Raw genomic sequence first — 18,828 nt, 5'->3', positions numbered from 1 at the left:
CCTCGTCTATCCATACACTACAAATTCAACTTACACATTTGAAAGAAAGTAACAGGTCCTTGCTTGTGTATGACTGCTGTCTGCTCTCTCATTCTGCCTTGTCTGTCCATAAACTACGAATTAAACATACACATGCAGTCACACATATATCTTCTACAACAGAAAAAAAAACCACCTTTTCCCAAGGGAGCAGGTGGATAACTGCCTTGGTGGGCATTGGATGATAAGTATACATAAAATACATAGTATGGGGGGCACTGTGGCGCAAACAGTAGCCCCGACCACATTTGGTTTGAAGCCCATGGAGGACACTGGTTCAAATCCAGCCCTATGTAATTTCTCCAGTCCAATCCCCACCTCTTCTCCCTCTCATTTGCTGTCCCACTCTTCACTAATCTGTCAATTAAAGGCATAAAAGCCCCATAAATATCTTTAGAATACACAGTATAGATAGTTTTTTATTACCCCCCATTAATCATGAATACAAAAGAAAGCCATATAACTTATAAAGTACTCTACAAAAGTGACGTTTTTCTTTTCATTGTGTGCTCAATGTAACAGTTGACACTGAGGAGTGAAATACACAGAAACAGCACTGTATTTAAAACAAAACAAAATACATTCCAAGCAATCTGGAATGTAACATTCCAAGCAATCTGTGTCTGTTGTGATTGTATTTCAGAGTAAAAGAAGAAGAAGAAATCACAGCAATCAGTAGCAGTCCTTATCACCCCACACACATAACAGTAAAAAATATACATGTAACTTAGCTTTGCTTAATCTAATATCCTGTAGTCTGGTCATTTATTTGCCTGAGTCCCATAATCATGGACTATTATCCCATATTATTGTCCCATAATCATGGACTATTATCCCATATTATTGTCCCATAATCATACAAAAAGAAAGAATAAAAAAAGAATCAAAGTTGTGAGATCATAGCCTTGTTTAAAAGCGCAGCTGGGTCCTGTGCATTCATAAACCAAACGACAGTTGTGCATTCGTTCAGTCCCGCCCACTGGATTGGTTAAACCAATCACGGTCCTTGGGCCTCGCCATACTGTGAAATCGTAATCATTTCACCGGCCTTCAGTTTGATGCCTTCCGGAACACACTTCTTTCTGCAGCTCACAAAGAGGCAATCGCCAGGGAGAATCTTCATTTCCTGGCGGTGTCATAGTTGGCCACAAACCAATCACATGTCTCTTTGATCGCTGAGAGAGAAGGGGAAAGAAAGAAAGAAAGAAAGAAAGAAAGGAAGGAGAGCAAGAAAGAGAGGAAGATTGACTATCAATAGAAAGTACAAAAATCCACTAATAATAATCAAATGTGTGGTGTTTTTTTTCCTGAGTGAGATTAGTTTAGGCTTTGAGAAGTAAAAAAACATTTTATATAGTAGCTACAGCCATCATTTTGTAGAGCTGTTCTAAATTGAAATCGATCATCGCTAAAAACAAACTAAACAAAACAAAAAGCTGATGCAGGTCTCTTTCTTAGTAACCTACATGCAAAGAATGCATTACTGTTACCGAACACAAAGCCATTTTGATGAGAATATGTTCTGGGCATTAAGCCAGTCGATATGAAAGCTGTTCCTAGCCACAGTAAATCCAAGAACACAGACTCTCCCTAGATTCCGCTACTTACTTTTGTACTGGTTCCCTGATCGCTAGGCAGGGCCTCTCGGATCCATAATGGATCCATTATGTAGTTAAGGCTGTAATATTATATTTTTACTTGTTCTCTGATCACTATGCTGGGTCTCTGTATGAGAATAGATCTGCTCTGTAGTTAAGGCTATTGAATTTGTAAACTGACTAAGGACTGCTCATGTTTTGTAGGACAAGAATTGTTTGTGTGGACAGTGTGTAATCCCTTAAAAGCCTCCTTGGTAGGCTAGTGTGTGCGAGAGTGTGTGAGAGTGTGTGTGAGAGTGAGTGTGTGAGTGTGTGTGTGAGAGAGAGTGTGCGTGTAAAAGTGAGTGTGTGTGTGTGTGAGAGTGAGTTTGAGTGTGACAGTGAGTGTGTGTGTGAGAGAGCGAGAGAGAGAGGAGAGAGAGAGAGTGTGTGTGTGTGTGTGTGTGTGTGTGAAAATATGTGTGAGAGTATGTATGAGTGTTTGAGAGTTTGTGTGAGAGAATGTGTGAGAGTATGTGTGAGTGTATGTGTGAGTGTATTTGTGAGTGTATGCGTGTGTGTGAGAGTATGTGTGAGAATGTGAGTATGTGAGAGTATGTGTGAGTGTGAGAGTATTTGTGAGTGTGCGTGTAGTATGTGAGAGTGTGAAAGTATGTGTGAGTGTGAGAGTATGTGAGAATGTGAGAGTATGTGAGAGTGTGAGAATATGAGTGTGTGTGAGTGAGAGTATGTGTGTGTGAGAGAGTATGTGTGTGTGAGAGACTATTTGTGAGTGTGCGTGTATGTGAGAGTGTGAAAGTATGTGTGAGTGTGAGAGTATGTTTGAGTGTGAGAATATTTGTGTGGTGCGATTATGTGTAAGTGTGCATGTATGTGGGAGTGTGAGAGTTTGTGTGAGTATGTGTGAGTGTGAGAGTATTTGTGAGTGCGCGTGTATGTGTGTGTGTGCGTGTATGTGTGAGAGTATGTGTGTGTGCGCGTGTGTGTGAGAGAGAATATGTGTGAGTGTGTGAGTGTATGTGTGAGTGTGAGAGTATGTGTAGTGTGTGCGTGTGTGTGTGTATGTGTGTGTGTGAGAGAGTGTGCGTGTGAGAGTATGTGTGTGTGCGCGTGTGTCAGAGGTGACTTAGCTTGACTTCCTTGTGTTGACAGTGCAAAGTCCCTTACCCGTGTTGAAAGGGGTGAACTTGAAGTCAGGCAGGTAGCGCCGTAGTTTGACATTACTGGCCGTCTTCTTGAACTGACCATCCGCTTTACTGCTGTCATACTGACACCCATCGTCAAGGCAACACCAGAGTCAACACATGAGTGCATGGGTATATTTATGTATACATTCATATTTGTGTGAAGTAAGTGAGAAGGCGTAGTAATTGCTATTGGCTTACAACACGACCCTACTGGGCTGGATTCCCAGATAACAACAACAACAACAACAGCAACAACAACAATAATAACAACAACAATAATAATTAATTAATAGGTATAGTATTAGAAGTTGGTGGTAGTAGCAGAACTGTGATTTGCATTGGGTAACAAGGAATGAATGAATAAATGAATTAAAGAGCGTCTGTGTGGCTCCATGATTGGTGAAGGATACGATGACTTCCCCTTTGAACTGAAGGGCGTCCACCACTCCTTGTGCCGCCTCTTTGATGGACAGCTCATCCTCCTCTCCCACTACAACACACAGAGTTGGAGAAAGGAAGGGAGAGGGTGAAAGAGAGCATGAATGTCAACTCTGCATCATTTGACTCTTATCTAGAGGGCAGAAAGAGTTCCACCAGGTGAGCACTTCATTAAGAGTTCCACTAGGTGTGCACTGCCATAAAGAGTTCCACCAGGTGAGCCCTTCATTAAGAGTTCCACTAGGTGTGCACTGCCATAAAGAGTTCCACCAGGTGAGCACTTCATTAAGAGTTCCACTAGGTGTGCACTGCCATAAAGAGTTCCACCAGGTGAGCACTTCATTAAGAGTTCCACTAGGTGTGCACTGCCATAAAGAGTTCCACCAGGTGAGCACTTCATTAAGAGTTCCACTAGGTGTGCACTGCCATAAAGAGTTCCACCAGGTGAGCACTGCATTAAGAGTTCCACCTGTGTGCACTGCCATAAAGAGTTCCACCAGGTGAGCACTGCCATTAAGAGTTCCACCAGGTGAGCACTGCATTAAGAGTTCCACCTGTGTGCACTGCCATAAAGAGTTCCACCAGGTGAGCACTGCCATTAAGAGTTCCACCAGGTGAGCACTTTGTTAAGAGTTCCACTAGGTGTGCACTGCCATAAAGAGTTCCACCAGGTGTACACTGCCATAAAGAGTTTCACCAGGTGAGCACAGTCATTCAGCAGACACAACTGTAGTGTATAGGAGCTGAACAGTTGTGTTATTAATACATCTTTATGATGCCATCATAAAGGTTTCATATTGCCATTACTGGTGACTGTCATGACAGCTCTTGTAGTTTCTAACGCACAGTGCTATACTCAGTGCTGTGCAGTGAGTAAACCTCACTCCCCAACACACTAATAGATGTGCTAGCAACAGACACTAGTACTCTAGGGGTTCTAGCCTCCTTGCTAGCACATCTGCCTCCCATGTCCAAGGCTGAGAGTTCAAGTCCGGGGCCAGACTGTCCTTGTCTTCAAAATGCAGGTTACATATTCCATGACAATTCTAGATGATGGCAACATAACACTGAACATCACTGTATAGCTCGCTAACCTGCCATGAGGGGTAAAATACATGTAAATGCATCCCTCGTAAAATATTACTGTTTATAAAATGACGGTCAAGTGTTACCTAAAGCTACGAAGGCTGACTCTGCCTATGTTGTCTGAACTACAAATCCCAGAAGGTAGAGGGGCTCATCTGAACTACAATTCTCAGATGTATCTGAGAGGATGATGATGATGATGATGAAACATTTATGTCTGTATGATGATGGTCAAGTGTTACCAGTGGCGGTCCGTGCATTTCACGACTAGGCCTTCAGCGATGTCCTACACGATGTTAAACTGAGTGAATCCACCATCATTACGACGCCATGGCTCTCGAACCATTATATTTATACAGAAAGGCAGTATAAGTGAGCATTGCATCACCTTAACATAGTCGAGTACAACAGACTTTATTAATATTTCCGGAGCATTTAAAATCAATACACCCGTATTAACAATACATTAAGAGTAGTAAACTCTCAGTTATATGATCGCTTGGACATTACTGTCACAACTTAAAAATAAAAGGCGATTTTCAGGGATTAGTCTACAAAGTTTTATTAAGTCCACCGAAAGTAGCCTATGTGAGCTTTAACAAGTTTGTCCACTAAACATCGCATTGTCCCACCTGCAAAGCAGTTTCATTAAACTTCCCATCCTCACGATATCCACTTTTTCTTGAAAGTTCCGTCTTGAAAATGGCGTTGTAATTGTATCAAAAACTGGAATTATCAAGTTGGTGTAAACTAGTTTATTTGAGCTGGTTAATGTAATTATATTTAGTCTTACCAATTGAAACAACTAGCATAATAAGCATTGAAACCGATGTACGTCGTTTTTGCATTAGCCAGCTAAACTGAGCACTGAAGCACTGCACCGGTCTGCCTCAGTATCCAATCAAAGGACGTTTACGTGTCACGTTCAACGCGAGGTAAAGAAATCTTCCGGGCCTTCTAGAAGGCCCAATGTCGCCAACTCGAAATCTGATTGGTTGTCACAACTGTCTGTTTCAGTTCATTCAACTTAAATGAACTGAAACAGCCAGTTGTGATAACCAATCAGATGTACACGGGCCTTCAATGTGAATTCCGAAGGCCTCAGGGAAGATTTCTGTTCTCGGGGAAGATCTCTTGGAGCGTGGCAACACATGATAGCTGAAATATGATTGGATGAAAGCTCTAACATAAATTAACAACGCTGGAAGCTATGAAATGAAGACAATGGACTATGGGGAATAATTTAATTCATTTTTATGAAAAGAAAATATTAAAATTAAATTGATTTTATTACATTTATTTTCTGATGATGTTTAGGCCAGCAGAGAAGGCCTTGAAGGCCCTGACGGACCACCACTGAGTGTTACCTAAAGATACGCAGGATGTCTTTGCTAATGTTGTTATCTCTTTATACTCTGGAGTAGTACTAGAGAGGGGCCATAATACACTTCTGCATCTCTCTCCCTGGCCCCCATCGCGCTTCTTTCTTCTACCTCTCTATCTCTCCCTCTCTCTCCAACTTGCTTCTCTCTACCTCTACCTCTCTCTCTCCCTCTCTCCCTTTCATTTCTCTTCATCTCACCCTCTCTATTATCTTTCTTTCTTCACTGTCTCCTTTTATGTCCATCGCTCACACAGTCAGAAGTCAACAAAAGGAAAAGGAGACATCACCATACAGACAACTGTTAGCAGATGATTGTGAAGAGAACCGATTATGTGTAGAAAGGAATTGCAGGTTGGCCGAAGAAAGTGGTCTTTAGGGATGCCTGACTGGTCCAAGCACACCGTTGTCTGAACTACAAGTCCCAGAAGGCAGAGGGGTTCTTCTGAACTACAATTCCCAGGGTTCATTTGAGAGGCCAAAGACTGTCAGCTGTATCTGTACCTGAGAGGATGATGGGCTCCACCTCGTCGTACTCCCTCAGCACCCACAGGAAGAGCCGTGCCAGATCCAGCGAGTAGATGAACTGCCGCCGTGGCTTACCAGACCCCCACACCGTAAGAGGGGTGCCTTCCTCTGAGAGAGAGAGAGAGAGAGAGAGGGACATATAGACAGACAGAGAGAGAGAAAGATAGACAGAACAGAGACAGATCATGATTAGGCAACAATCTAATACCTGTCCACAGTTGTGTTAATCTTAATGTCGTGTGCTTAACTTTCACTATTTTTACTATTTCAGAAGGGTTTTATTACTTTATACCTTTTATCATGATTTTGGTAATCCAAGAAGCCTATCTGAACATCAGGTTTAGATACAATGTTGATCATTATTTAACTCCATGTATTGCACTTGCTTCTTGCTTTTATTGATTTTATGTAAAGCACTGTGAACTGCAACTCTTGTACGAAATGTGCTATACAAATAAAGTCTTACTTACTCAAAGAAGCATCAAGGCTGGTATGTTCACACTAAGTTAGTAACAGAGCAACTACTGTGACTACTTGAACTTCATCATACAGGCTTATGCTTCTTCTCGCCCACTGCATTTACACAAGGAACATCCCATCACACAAGGCAATCGCAGACTAGACTGTTCTAATTTGTGGTTCCTCAATGGTGGAATTGCTATCGGAGTGGGTGTCCCCTCTCTTAGACTGTGTACAGGAAAGCAGAGGTATTTTTGGAGCCAAAACACTGAACGGACCTCTAAATCTCACGAGACCATGAGGATTCACTGAATCTGTCAAAAAGCGCCTGGTATAAGAAAGCGAAGACTGTACCTTTAACATTTGGCATGCTAACATGCTGTAAGCTACTAGTATGTCTTTCTCTGAGCCGTGTAAGCCTTGGGTGGTTGGACAAATACTAATGCTAGCATGCTAACATGCAGTAAGCTACTAGCATGTCTTACTCTGAGCTGTGTAAGCCTTGTGTATGAGTCCTGGGAGCACGTGACCATCTTCAATGTTGAAGTTGTCGTGGGGCCCAAACACATTAGTGGGGATGGCTGCTGTGTACCGCCGACCATGCTGCTGAAAGTAGCCCCTGTCAAACAAACAGTCAAAAAAAAGGCATTCACCAAAATACACACGGACACGGACACAAACAAAACACACACGCGCACACGCACGCACACGCACACACACACACACACACAGACCTGTTTTGGACATCAATCATTCGCTTTGCGTATGAGTAGCCAAAGTTGGAGTCGTGAGGAGGACCATTATGAATCTGAGGGCAAAACAGACAAACCCGAGAGAAAAGAAGGGAGGGGGAAACAAATATTTAGATTTATAAATGCATATAAATGTTCTATTGAGACATTGAGATTCCTTGAAAATAACATAAAAGTACATTAATATGAAGCACTGTAGTATATAACTGAGGAGGTGGTTGTGCACACCACATACCATGGTTTCGTTGATGGGGTAACGAAACCTCTGCCAAAACCTCACTTTTAATTTCTTAAATAGTTTTGAGGTTTATTGACATTTTGGATTGACCGAGAGCACTGTAGTTGTTCAATAATAAAATTCATCCTCAAAACTACAACTTGCCTAATGATTGTGCACACAGTGTATGACTGAGGAAATGGTTGTGTAACGCACCACATACCATGGTTTCGTTGATGGGGTAGCTGGTTTTGTCTGGAAAGATGCAGGTGGAGAGGCAGGAAATGACCTTCACGACTCCAACGTCATGAGCGGCCTGAAGGACGTTATCGTTGATGAAGACATTACACCTCTGAAACACACACACACACACACACACACACACACACACACACATAGGATCTTAAGTGACAAAGTTGTATTGACAGGTTATATAATAACAACTTCTGGGGTTGAAATGACACATTAGCCAAATCAGACATACTTGTAGGTTGCCCTGAGCAGTATTATGACACTAATTGGGCCTTTGTATCCAGTCAAAACAACTGGAAAGAAAGTCTTTGCTTTAAAAGTTTGTGGGTGTGAAGTGTGTTGCAATCATAAGCATGCACGCACGCACGCACGCACGCAGGCACGCACGCGCACGCGCACACGCACACGCACACGCACTTGTAGGTAGCAGTGATCAGTATTATGACACCATTTTAAGTATTTAGTAATGAGTTGAGATCAATACTTCTTCTTCATGTCTTCACCATCATTTGAGACCTCATTATGTTGCTACATACTCCCTTGTACTCCCACCCACACAAACAAGCACACACAAGCACACACACACAAACAAGCATACGCACACAAGCACACACAGTCCTTCCACTGGTCACTCTGATTACCCAGAAGTCAAGGTTGAGTTTCATGTTCCGGAACAGTCCGCCCACCATGGCTGCCAGGTGGATGACGTGGGTTGGGCGGAGCTTCTGGAAGATGGCCTTGGTGGCTTCAGGGTCCCTGCACCCAATCACAGAAGAGCAGGTCACAAAAGCCCACGGATGGCTCGAGGACACTATCTCTGAGTGAACAGGAATGTTATGGCTGTACGCTTGTCCTGTCTGTCTGTCTGTCTGTCTGTCTGTCTGTCTGTCTGTCTGTCTGTCTGTCTGTCTGTCTGTCTGTCTGTCTGTCTGTCTGTCTGTCTGTCTGTCTGTCTGTCTGTCTGTCTGTCTGTCTGTCTGTCTGTCTGTCTGTCTGTCTGTCTGTCTGTCTGTCTGTCTGTCTGTCTGTCTGTCTGTCTGTCTGTCTGTCTGTCTGTCTGTCTGTCTGTCTGTGAGTGTGTGTGTGTGTGTGTGTGTGTGTGTGTGTGTGTGTGTGTGTGTGTGTGTGTGTGTGTGTGTGTGTGTGTGTGTGTGTGTGTGTGTGTGTGTGTGTGTGTGTGTGTGTGTGTGTGCGCTTGTGTGGGTGTATGTGTGTATGTTGTGTGCATGTATATGTGTATGTATGTGTGCATGTATGTGTGCATGTATGTGTGCATGTATGTATGTGTGTGTGTACATGTATGTGTGCGTGTATGTGTGATCATATGAACAGGGGAGTTGCTCACGTGAGATCGGCATCTTTAGAGGAGAGGAAGATCCACTCCTCTCCTTCTCTCTTCCCTCCCTCCTCCTTCACCACACGCTCTATCGCTCGGCCCACCAGGCCCGTGCCCCCCGTCACCAGCACACACGTCCGTCCAACAGCCCCCGCCATCTGCAGGAGAGGAGAGAGAGAGAGAGAGAGAGAGAGAGAGAGAGAGAGAGAGAAAGAGGTGGAGGAAGGGGGGAGAGAGAGAGAGAGAAAGAAGAGAAGAGAGAGAGAAGCGAGAGAGGGGTAGACCACACCAATTTTAGGCCTACTATTGAAAAGTAGAAATCGGATGAAAAAGTGTACAGACAGTCCTGGCTATTCCCTAGCTCTGAATGTGAACAGCTCACCGGCTCAGAATGTGAACAGCTCACCGGCTCAGAATGTGAACAGCTCGCCTGCTTAGTATGTGAACAGCTCGCCTGCTTAGTATGTGAACAGTCCACTGGCTCGCTCAGGCTCCACCACTATTGGCTAAAGGTGGGCTGGGTCCACTTCTCTGAAGTGTTCCATCACACAGGTGCCGCAAAGACAACACCCTTTGATCTTTGTACAGGCACTGCCATTAAGCCTTACTATTCAAGATGAACTGGACAGTCTGGCTAGCATATTACCATGCTGCAGAGGACACATAAGATTTGTCTTTAACAGAAAGAGGACTGCCTTGCTCTGTGTAACCAGTGTCTTGTTTAGCTGGTCCTTCCGGATTGACAGGGTTTAGCTCCAAACCACTGTAATCCAATCGCATGACCAGAATAGCTCCGGGCCGTGTGAGTGGGCGCGTCGCCTTCTGTCACCACGTCACTGCCCACCTCGTGTCTACTAGCTCGTTCAATGCAAGTAAATTAACTCCGAAGTCATCAGAACACTATGCTCTCATATGAACTAGTTGCTAACGACCAGAGTTGCTAACGACAAGAGAAAAAGGGTACTGCCCCACAAATAAAATAAGTAATTGACTCCCAAGATTGTATCCATCATAAGCCGAACTGTTGTCAGTAACACTTTTGTAACAGGCTACTACATTCCACTTCGCCGGCTTGGCTATAGCCTACGTTGGCGATGATGATTTCAATCTGGCGGTCATGCATATTCTGACTAAACTAATGACCAACAGTGCATATTAACTCAAAGAGTTAGTGATAGATTGTCAGCCTTCGAACGCTTAGAAAACGGTAACATAGGCTTATAGCATAGGTCGTGTCCCACTGGTAGTGATAAAGCTATTTCCCTTGTTTTCACCCCAAGTTCACCGAGTGAGTTAACTAGACTAGCGATAACCGAGTCCCTAGTAGCCTAAACAAGACCAGACATCAGCATAACTTTGTAGATCCAATGGATGCATTTTCAAAAAGTATTCAGTCGCCTGAAACTTTAAATTGCACTCAATGGACTTAAAATTGACAATTGTACCTGTACACAACGGTAGAAAGAAAATCTACTGAAATAACCTAAAGGCTAGACATTGAAATCAGTTCAGATGACGTTAACTTGATAACATTAAGCTCCAACGTCAAACACGAGACGTGTCATTTATTTTGTCCAGATACAATTATTGGCATATCTCAGTAGGGTAAACAGTAGTGTCAACCCTGTCAGGGTAGATTCATAATTTCATGCAATATTATCCTAACTTACCTACATACAAACTATAATGTTCCCGAGAAAGTTCTTCTACACGTCGGGCATCCGGCTTTATGGCAAAATCCTGTTTCAATGAAGTTGTTCCGCGTTGATCACGTGCCCATCCTACGTAGCCTGCACCAAAGAGCATAGTGAAAACCTACGCCCCTAGTGGTCGCACTTCGATCGGACAGCAGTTCTTTTGTAAAATCCCCAAAACCGGATAAAAAAATAAATAAAAAAAAGGCCCCGTCAAACCACTGCGTCTGAAATAGAGTATGAAGCATACAACTGAATGCAAATGGTACAAAAGCCCCAATATAACGACTTCTGGTGAATTGTGGGTAAACCAATTGACTATTTGAGACAAAAAAAGAAAGATAAGACCAACATTCAACAAATTCAAGGTATTCATATTGATTGCATTACATTATCATGCTCCTACCGATAGTTGTCAAATGGTTGTAGACAATTCTGGATCTCTGTTAACAGATGCGCTATGTGCGTCATTTAAGAACTGTTTCAAAGCATTCATATAGCTGCTTTTAACTTGATTTGAGAAAGTTGATGCTTCACAATAAAACATTATTTGTCAATGTGTCTGTGTTTGTGTTATTGCTGTTTGTTGCTGGGTGTGCTTGTTTCTGGTTAAAAATAATATAAAACAGGAAAAGGGTCATCCACATCCGCCTGAGTCTTCAGCAGTAAGCAGTGGCGAACAGGACTCCACCTCCTACATCTCACACACACACAGGTGGACACACACACACACACACACACGCACACACAGACACACACAAGCAGGACTCCACCTCCTCAATCACACACACAAAGGTGGACACACACACACACACAAATAATAATATTAATAATAGTAATACATTATATTTATAGGGCGCCTTTCAAGAAACCCAAGGTCGCCAATCTGCAGACACACACACAGAGGTGAACACACACAGACACACATAAGCAGGAACACACACTCCATCTCACACACACAGGTGGAGGAGAAGATCAGAAGATTCCCCTATTCTGTGTGTGGGGAAATCTTCCCGTTCAGGTCCCAACTAAAATTGCATCAGCATAGTCACACAGGAGAGAGGACATACTCGGGCTCCCATTGGCTATACACTTTTTCAGTCATCGAAATGGAGGGGGAATCGATATCTATGGATTTATTGATGGATAGATTGACATATATAATTAAAGCTATACCACAAAAAGTATTCCACAGTGGTGGAATTGTTATTCCGTTTTCCTAAATTATTGTGTTTATTAATGCACTGTTGCCATCTAGTGTTCAGATATTGGACTAATGGTGGCATTACTGTAACTTTTTATGACCCCTAACAGATAGGCTTTATTAAAGAAAAGGCTTCAATCATATGCTCAGCCTCAGGGTCCACTACACTGTGGAGTTTGCAACAGCTACACATTTTCTCCAAGTCCTCTAAGTGACATAAAGATCACTATCAGGAAATAAACACACAACGCTGTGTTTAACTATGGAGTTCTTGTGCTTCTGTCAGACTCTCCTGCAAGGGACTAAAGTCCTTACAAGGTATTGTTAACCTTTCCTGCTCTGTCTGTCTCTGACCGTAGTCGGATATTGCATGGGAGACTTTGTTAAATGCTCCAGGGCCATAGTATTAACTGTTCATAACTTCGGGGTTAAATCCCTATTCTTTCACTCTGCTGCTGGTTAGCAAATAAACGGCACTGTATTCTTTCTTGAGGATTTATTCAATACACACTGAAATAAGGTTACAGCACATAGGCTTTGCTCCGGTCGCTCACACAAAACCATTCCCAAGAATCACCTCTCTTTTTCGCTCCCACCCTGTGCGTGCGGCTCATAAAGTAGCCGCACCATTTTACAACAGTATGTTAGGGCTCCCTCTACAGTTGAAAAAACGAAATTCATCAGCAGCGGTATCTCTGGAAAGGAAAGGCTGGTGGGGCACAATACATTCTGTCTCAGCAGCATCCAACTCGCCAGTGGAACTGCACACAGACCTGCTTGCTTAATAAATACACACCTAATCAGTGAATTCATAAATACACACATGGACGTAACACAGAGCAGGAGTTTTCAAGCAGTTTACAATCACTTGGTCTGGAAATGTTATAATAACACATCCAAAGCATCATTTCAGAGCAGGGAAACACATTGCTTTTGGGAACTTATTCTAGAGCCAAGCAACACGCCTCGTTATAACGCAAAGTGATAGACTCACAAGTGACTTTCATTGCTTGAAAAAGGATGCACTATGATCTTTTATCTGAGCAAACTTGTCAATAACCTTTCTATGAAAATCTACCAATCCACGAATGCATTTTCAATTAATAACATAGCAAATGCACTTAAGTTGCCAAATGGCCTCTAAGTGACATAAAGATCTCTATTAGGAAATAAACACACAACACTGTGTTTAACTGTGGAGTTCTTGTGCTTCTGTCAGATCCTCATGCAGGGGAGGGCTTGAGGGTATGTCAGGGCTCCCCCTACAGTTGGAAAACTGGAATTTCTGAATCCATCACTGAAAGTGAAAAGGTTAACACCTTCTATGAAGTAACATTGCCGTCGCAATTCAGTGCTCTCAGGGCAAACACCTGCCCTTATGGCTTTAAAATAGTTATGGCTTTGCTTTACTTATACCTTTGCCATCCTGTGTCAGAGAAGCGCAGACATTTCTGTGAGGCTGCTGCACTCGATTCTTGTAAAGTCTCTGGGGTCTTGTATTTCCCCACACATTCATACACAAACACACACACACACACACACACACACACACACACACACACACACACACACACACACACACAGTTTTTATTTGCTTTTAACGATTGTACAGGTAACCAGTCACAGTTCAAAAGCATGGACATGGTATAACCATCACACACGCATATAAACAACTATAGGGTAAGTTATGCATACGTGCTTGTATACACTATACGAGCATCCGCCTTCTTAAGTTCAAACTTTATTGAAGATCCATACATGGACCAATTACATTTTACATCATACATATATCATGCCTGAATTGTTTGAACAAACTCTCAATTCACAACAAAGACACACAGGCATACTAGTCTGTGTGTACAATCAAACTTAATAGACACACACCCAGACTCACACACACTAGTCCGTGTTTAATCAAACTGAACACACACACACACACAGACTTGTCCATGTACAACCCTTTTATGGTATTCGGGTCTGTGGGAGCCGTTTTCATTTTTGATCAAAACAAAAATAATACTTCTAATAATTTTTTCAAACTCAAACTCATTGGCTTTGGCTCATTTTATGCGAAGAACGGATATCAGTCTTCATTTTCATTGAGCGCACACCGTAACCCCCCCCCCCCCCCCCCCCCCCCTACACATTTGTGTACATAGAGGGTATTCGGGTCCACTGGACCCGGGGCAAATAAAAGTGTGGAAATTGCAGGTCCTGTGTACCTAAAGTCAGTTTTCCTACTTTCTGGGTCTGCTGTAAGTGTAAGTGTAAGTGTGAGTGTGTGTGTGTGTGTGTGTGTGTGTGTGTGTGTGTGTGTGTGTGTGTGTGTGTGTGTGTGTGTGTGTGTGTGTGTGTGTGTGTGTGTGTGTGTGTGTTTGTGTGTGTGTGTGTGTTTGCCCTGTGTGTGTATGTGAGTGTGCCTGAAAGTGCGTGTATGTGTGTGTGTGTTTGTTTGTGTGTACGCACGCACACTTGTGTGTGTTTGTGTGTATGTGGACCTTGTTTGTATGTAGGCTAAGTATGTGTGTGTGATTGAGTGAGTGTGTGAGTAAGTTAGAGTAAGAGTTTAGTGTTTCTGCCGCTGATGCCATTTAGGGGCCCCTGCCCCTTTAGACATTATATACCATCTAAACTTTCAAAATATGATATAAAGATCTGGGCTGCCTCTTTGATGCGACTTCCTCATATGCTTGAACTTACAAATCTACATAGGGTAACCTGATGAGGACACCCTGAGAAAAATCAAGGAATGAGAGTTGTCCTGGACATGGCTCAGGGACTCAGTGGACACAACATCACACGCTAATTTTTTTTACATCCCACAAGCTGGGACAGGAGCTGACCATGGTGGGAACAATAATGAAAAACAGATCTGAGCTCCCACCCCAACTGCTGCCTACAAAGAACAGGCCTGTCATCTCTTCTAAATGTATGTACACGGCTGACGCGTCCCTGGTATCCTATGTGCCAAAGAAACGCAAGAATGTTGTACTCATGAGTACACTGCACACGGATGGGAGCATCTCTGGCCTGGAGCATCAAAAACCATAGATCATCATGGATTATAATGCCACAAAAGGTGGGGTGGACAACATGGACAAGCTGTTGTCTGCCTACAGCTGCAAAAGGAGGACCCTACACTGGCCACTGCCGATTTTATTTTACATATTGGACATCTTGGCGTACAACGCCTTTGTCACCTGGATGGCACTGAACCCGGATTGGAAGAGAGGGAAGCTCCAGAGGATAAGCCTTTTTCTCAAGGAACTGGGAAACACACTGGGGAAACCTTAAAAACCCTGGGAAGACAACATGTTACAAGAATCTCAGCCTCTGAAGCCACCATCAGGAGGATTCAGGAGGAAGATGCTGGTGCCCCAACCACCCATATTGAGCTATGTAAACTGACCTGTTTTCAAATTAAATTCACATAAATCAAATAGTTATGAAAACCCTTGCTTAATTTGTAAATTTGTTGAATTTTGACCACTGATATCTTGATTGTAATTGATTTTCTAAAAAACAAAAAAAATGGGTAGCACTTAAATTCATAAATGTGATATAACAAAGATAAAGGGCCAATATTAACCATATTTGCTGTTCATATTGGTTGTAATTGAGATGAAGTAAACATCTGTTGAGTATTTTACCCAAAAAATTATTTGATTGTACTGAATTAAACACCCCAAAATCGAGCAGGTCCACCAGACAAAAAACAAAAAAATGAATACCATACAAGGGATAATCAAACTAAACACACACACACACACACACACACACACAAACACACACACAAACACACTAATCTGTTTACAATTAAACTAAACACACACACACACACACAAACACACTAATCTCTGTGTACAATCAAACTAAACACACACACGCACACACACACACTCACTCACTAGACTGTGTACAATTAAACTAAACACACACACACACACACACACTATTCTGTGTATAATCACACTAAACACACACACACACTAAAACCTTAACTTCACATACACTAAGTCAGTGAACATAATTAAACATTTTCCATCCAATCTAAACTTCACAACTTGAATACAATTGGGCTACAGACAGCGCTTGCGGATCCAGGTACAGCATGTGACTATCAAAAATATATTTTTTGTTGTTATTTAAAGGCACCCAGTGCAACTTTATATAAACATTCAATTTCTAGTCTTTTTTACACGTAGTAAGTTTCAATAACTCCATACCATTACATATCGACATTCAAGGAGCAAAGATGAGACGTCGTTGTGTGGTGAGAACTGATAGAAAATTGTAAACAACAACAATCCCCGTGGGGAGAGGCCATTTTTCCATTGACTGGAATCCTGCTTTATTTATTGTAGGTCACAAAAAATAAAGAAAATGGTGGCGATTGTTGTTATCGATTTTCTATCAGTTCTCACCACACAACGACGTCTAATCTTTGCTCCTTGAATGTCGATATGTAAAGGTATGGAGTTATTGAAACTTACTACGTGTAAAAAAGACTAGAAATTGAATGTTTATTTTTAAGCCTCGAAAGTTGCACTGGGTGCCTTTAACCAATGCTAAGCTGCTGCCATTAGATCACAATGATTGATTGGACAGTGTACGTGTTGTGATGAAGAAATACATTATTGTACACATAGTTGTGTCCCCAAAGGCAGTGGACACTTATCCTAAGGTAATAGTGCATCAAGCACTCACGGGAGAAGGTAGTGGGTGAGCATACTCTCCTGTGGGCTGTTTGGAATGAGCCTCATAGTGGCTGGACAGAGAGGCAGGGAGGAAAATGACAGTAGGAAGCTCAAAAGGGAGGAAAGCAGGACTGAAGAGGCCGGTGCAGACACCTTTTTAAGCTAATTGGCTCAGACTATTTGAGCAGTCTTCATTTTACTGCTGTTGTGCTGTACAACGTACGTACCCCTCAAAATGTAACTGGGGATAGACAGTGTGATCTTCCACCTCATATTTTTAGTCCATAGTGACACCATCTCTCTCGTTTTTAAATTAACAGTCAGGTTTCGGTAAAACTGTCTGTCTTCGCTGTCTTCCATAAATGAAACCATAGACAAATATAGATATAAATGTGTATGATTAAAACCGGCAAGCTTCGCCATCGAGAATGTCGCAAAGTGACGCATGCGCATGAGCAAGGACTAGGATCGGGTAGAGGACTAGGATTGGATAGTGACACTGCTTCGGAACCTGTGAAAAAAACAAACAAGCGATGTGCCCTAAATGGCCACCGACTACGGCAGCCCATTCACACTGCAATTTATCATTAGAACCAATCAATATATGTATTTAATGTACCATTACATGTTGACAGGAGTGGTTATCCTGCTGACCTGTCATGGCATCTATGTTCTGACCTGCCATGACATCTATGCTCTGCTGACCTGCCATAGCATCTACTGTATATTATACTGACCCATGGCATCTATGTTCTGTTGACCTGCCATGACATCTATGTTCGGATGACCTGCATCTATGTTCTGCTGGCTTTTCAGGGCCAAGATAATGATGAGAAGAGCAAGAACAGCCGCTGCTGTTAATGAGGCTCAGAAGCGTTTGCTTTATGACAGCAACCTCTTTCTTTAATTCAAGTCATGGTAGTATGTATCCGTCTAAAACTATACAATAAAGGAAATGAAAATGAGAAATAAATATGCTGACATCATTTTAGGAGGAAAAATAACCATTATGATAAAAAGTTGTTCAGTTGTGTCTTTTGTTGTTAGTTTAAAAAGGGATTTTATAAAATAACAGAAAAAAAATCACTTTGAGGATCGAAATATGGTGTCAGTGACTATGATATGATATCCATTGTCTTTGTCCTCACAACCTGTGTGTGTGTTTTTGTGTTTGTGTGCATGTGTTTCCAACTACTAGAATGGTCCCGTAAATTGACCCGATAGTGAGAGGGGAGCAAGAAATCAGGTTTTGCTTGACTAACTTACCAAGAAATATAACACATCGCTCTAAAGGTCTGCTTGATAACCAAAGATAGCCAGTCGAAGACCCACCAGAAACTCCAACCTTCTTAATCTGTTAATTATATCAGCATGATTGATGGAGTCAACAGATATAACTTTGAGCATCATGACAACAATATACAGTTTATTTGAGTTCTGAAAGGGCTTACAATGACCACCTCAGTTGTCCATGTATACAGATACAACAATAGAGGACAAGTTGTATTCTTTGCTCATGGATTAGCCTAACAGTAAAAGTACAAAAACATCATGTGAAGTACAAATCAAGTTAATAAATAACCACCTCAGATTGCCGTAAGTTACATATTTAATGAACATTAAGTAGGCCAGTACAAAATTAGACAACAATGTATATGCTTTGCTCATGGAACAGCCAAACTCTAAACTTTAAATGAAAAAAACATACAGTTCAAATATGTGCAACAATACATATTTCACACACGTCATGTTCTACATTAAATGAAAAAAACATACAGTACAAATATGTGCGAAAATATATATTTCACACACGTCATGTTCTACATTATAACAGTTACAGTAACTTACTTACAGAGTTCAGCTGATACAGCTCCCAGTCTGCTGCATAATACCATTTCTGAAACTGGCCCTTAATGACCACATGTAAACCACCACACAACATCCATCTGAGGTATTTGCA

General features: G+C 42.1%; 1 protein-coding gene across 1 annotated transcript; it reads right to left on the bottom strand.

Moving 5' to 3' along the window:
- Positions 1-507: 507 nt before the first annotated feature.
- Positions 508-9,431, bottom strand: LOC308374381 (GDP-L-fucose synthase-like; the record flags this gene model as incomplete). The annotated part of the gene is made up of 9 exons (XM_080850158.1): positions 508-1,214; positions 2,805-2,904; positions 3,235-3,314; positions 6,234-6,365; positions 7,202-7,335; positions 7,451-7,524; positions 7,909-8,037; positions 8,579-8,693; positions 9,283-9,431. The coding sequence occupies 9 exons, from the start codon at positions 9,429-9,431 to the stop codon at positions 1,159-1,161; spliced, it is 969 nt and encodes a 322-aa protein (XP_080706284.1). The 3' UTR covers positions 508-1,158.
- Between the last annotated feature and the right edge of the window lie 9,397 nt (positions 9,432-18,828).

This window comes from Sprattus sprattus (genome assembly GCF_963457725.1).
Source record: "Sprattus sprattus genome assembly, chromosome: 1".
NCBI classification, from domain to species: domain Eukaryota; kingdom Metazoa; phylum Chordata; class Actinopteri; order Clupeiformes; family Clupeidae; genus Sprattus; species Sprattus sprattus.
Note: the sequence above shows the minus strand (reverse complement) of the source record. Positions and strands in the feature narration are given on the sequence as shown.